Genomic DNA, 3,271 nt, shown 5'->3' with positions numbered 1-3,271 from the left:
GTCCAATATATACTATACTGTCTGTGTCCGTATTAGATCTATGATTCACTCAACATTGCGTAAAGAGTTTGCCTCTACGTTCGTGAAATTAAATAATTCCAGAATAATAGATTATACTCAGATAATTTAATCTCAAAATATGAAATTTCATCCAAAACGCTATATATCCATTTTCAGAAAAGTTTGTAAATGAGATTTTATTGTTGAAATAAAATATGAAAGAAATATGTGTATTTTTTCATTATCTAATCATGGCATGGGGTTGTTCAATGACAGACATGTATTTGTTTATCTTTTATCACTTTGTGGTTTCACTTCAAAGAGACAAATAATCATGCTTTTTTTTAAATGCTATATATCTGCCTCACTCTCAGAAATAAGTAGTACTGCTAGGTTGTACACAGCCAAATGTAACAAATAACTACATTTTTAATAAAGGACTGTACAAATGATACATTTGTGATATCAATATTTAAAAAATGTTCAAAAAATAATTAAATAGAGTAATATGTTATCTGTATGTAAAACATTTACATTTTACATTTTTGTCATTTAGCAGATGCTCTTATCCAGAATGATTTAACAGTAAGTACCTTCATCTTTCAGATAACTAGGTGAGACAACCACATATCACAATCAAATGTACAGGATATGAACATTCCATTCCAGCTAAACAATGGATAAATATATAGCGTTTTGAAAAAAAAAAACACATTTAAAATCCAATAATCCAGAGAACAGTCATATTTTACACACACGTGATGGTGCCAGTACGCAATCCTTTTTTTAATAAAAAAAAAACACAAATGTGGGAAAATATATGAATATAACGTTTTGGAAATAAACTCTTCATATGTATTTTCTTCCTTTTCTTTCTTTTTACAAATGTCATTGAACGCTTTCCTCTTTTTGTGCGCAAAGAGTAGACGTTACAATCAGAAGTTGTAGTTTTTCGATAGTTTTTTGTATTGTTTCAGTGCTACAAAGCTTGGTGTGATTTAGGACAGAACCCCTCGCGTCGTAGTCGCAACGCGGCGCGCGTGTCTCGTGGATGGCAATGCATGAATTCAGAACATTGTATTTGAATGACACATCTAGCATGGGAATACGATACCTCGCAGATATTTACAATATCGAATATGCTAGACAGGAGCAGCTTACACAGCATATGCAAATATACTTCCTGTCTCTCTCCACGTCTCACTGTATATGTGCCGTAGGCTATTCTGTTTCTAATTCACACCGTAGGCTAGAGACTGTCCCTGAAAATAACATGTTTATTTTTTCTGTTTCATTAACTCATTGGAAGTTAACGCTAACACTTTACGACGAAATGTCTCACGGTCTGTGGAATTTGCATCTTATGATCTTAGTGAAAGCACTTTGGAAGTCTTTGTTAAAGTAGGCATAAATTATGGGGTTGAGGAGAGAGTTCGAATAGCCCAGCCAGTTAATGACGGCGCCCAGCCATTCTGGCATGTAACAACTCTCCGCACAGAAAGGCAAGACCAGCGCCACGATGAAAAAGGGCAGCCAGCAGAAAATAAAAGTGCCCATGATGATACCGAGCGTCTTTACCGTTTTCCTCTCCCTGGACAGAGCTATTTTCCTCTTAGCCTCCGTGTTCTTTTCGTTCCTGTTCTCAAACCCTTGTGAGGACTGTGGAGTGTTGGGGAGAGGAAGGTGGTTCTTAGAATTGTTGGTCACTTCTATGATCTCCAACGACTCGCCGTCCTCCCCGTGCTTCACCGAGCCGTTTACGCACGGGGAGTTGAATGTAGGTTCCACACTGCGCTTCCAATTCTTGTCCCCCGCCTCTCCATTAATCTTCTTGTGGAAAATAGCCGGCGACACGGCCAAGCACTTGTCCGTCACTTTTACCTTTTCCGATTTCTTCACAGTTTTCCAAACCTGGAACCTGGCTGCCTTGAATATCCGCCCGTAGAGGACCAGCATGAGGATAAGTGGGATGTAAAATGCTCCGAACGTGGAGTAGATGGTATAACCCGGGTCCTGACTGATGGTGCAGGCGTCCGGGTTCGCCCTGTCCTCGGCTTTCCTCCAGCCTAACATTGGAGGGATGGAGATTGAGAACCCAATCAGCCAAGTCACGCTGATTAACATCACGGCTCGCCTGGGTGTCCTTTTGTTCACATAGTCTATGGGGTCCGTGATAGCCCAGTACCTGTCCAGGGCAATTGCGCACAGATGCAGAATGGACGACGTGCAGCACAACACGTCCAGGGAGATGAATATATCACATATCTCCTGTCCCAGAGTCCATTTGTTCAGGACTTGGTAGAGGGCTGCCATGGGTAGTACCAGAACTGATACCATGAGGTCTGTAACGGCTAGCGAGCCGATCAGATAGTTGGCCACATTCTGGAGCGACCTCTCCAGCGCAATGGCGGCGACGACGCACGCGTTGCCGAATATGGAACAGAGGATGAGCGCACCGAGCAGCAGAGAGGTGACCACCTGGTAACTCAGCTCCACCTCGAGCACACTTCGAGACCCCGTTGCATTCTCATTGTCTCCCCAGTTTGGAATGACATACACGACGTCGGGGAAGTCTGTGGTCGAATTGCTGTTGTCACTGACGTTGTTTATAAAATCCATAGTGCGTCAGGGGCATGGGACACCCGATAGGCGCGTCCGATAGGACTGGACAAGGTAACCAAATGGGGAACCTGGAGGCTCAGTCAGTCCCTCGTGCTGGCGCGGGTGTGAGTTCTACCGGGGTCCATCGGAGTTCCTGTGCCTGTTCCCTCGTTCCGAGGACGCATGACGCGTACTGGTACCAGTGTGTGTGTGCGCATGTGTTTGTTGACGGTCGGGGCGCTCACTGGTCCTGCAAATGATCTGCGCCTGGTGACGACGTGAATTCATTTATAAGCTACCAGCAGCAGTAGGTATACGTCAGACGGCCATTGCATGAGGTCGCCGCGGAGTTCTGTTTCTCTGCTCTCCCTTGCGGAGTCCTTTCGATAGCTGCATATTAAAGAGAAAGAGAGGAGATTCTCCCTCTTCTGTTTCTTTTCTACTTTAAAAAATATATTTTCTCATTTTTTGCGATATATTCTGTAGCCTAATCAAATTGTGCAAGAAACTAAAGTAGTTTCCTGCATTGCGAGTAACTATTTATTTATGAAATAACAATAAAGTTTTTTTGTTTTAGTCGATTGATATTTTGTTTTACATGAATTGCAAGCTGAAAACGCGTTTCATCTCATTGGACATAGAGGGGGAGTAATTCTCTTCAAATGATGAC

General features: G+C 42.6%; 1 protein-coding gene across 1 annotated transcript; it reads right to left on the bottom strand.

The window, feature by feature from the left end:
* Positions 1-238: 238 nt before the first annotated feature.
* On the bottom strand, positions 239-2,840 carry LOC118371513 (5-hydroxytryptamine receptor 1A-alpha-like). Its single transcript, XM_035756984.2, has one exon. It carries the CDS (start codon positions 2,617-2,619, stop codon positions 1,339-1,341), a length of 1,281 nt encoding a protein of 426 aa, XP_035612877.1. The 5' UTR covers positions 2,620-2,840; the 3' UTR covers positions 239-1,338.
* Between the last annotated feature and the right edge of the window lie 431 nt (positions 2,841-3,271).

The sequence above is a fragment of the Oncorhynchus keta genome, chromosome 25, assembly GCF_023373465.1.
Source record: "Oncorhynchus keta strain PuntledgeMale-10-30-2019 chromosome 25, Oket_V2, whole genome shotgun sequence".
Lineage (NCBI taxonomy): Eukaryota > Metazoa > Chordata > Actinopteri > Salmoniformes > Salmonidae > Oncorhynchus > Oncorhynchus keta.
This window is presented reverse-complemented; position numbering and strand designations above follow the sequence as displayed.

Excerpts from the sequence above, each read along its gene's own strand:
- LOC118371513 (XM_035756984.2), bottom strand. The coding sequence starts at position 2,619 with ATGGATTTTATAAACAACGTCAGTGACAACAGCAATTCGACCACAGAC.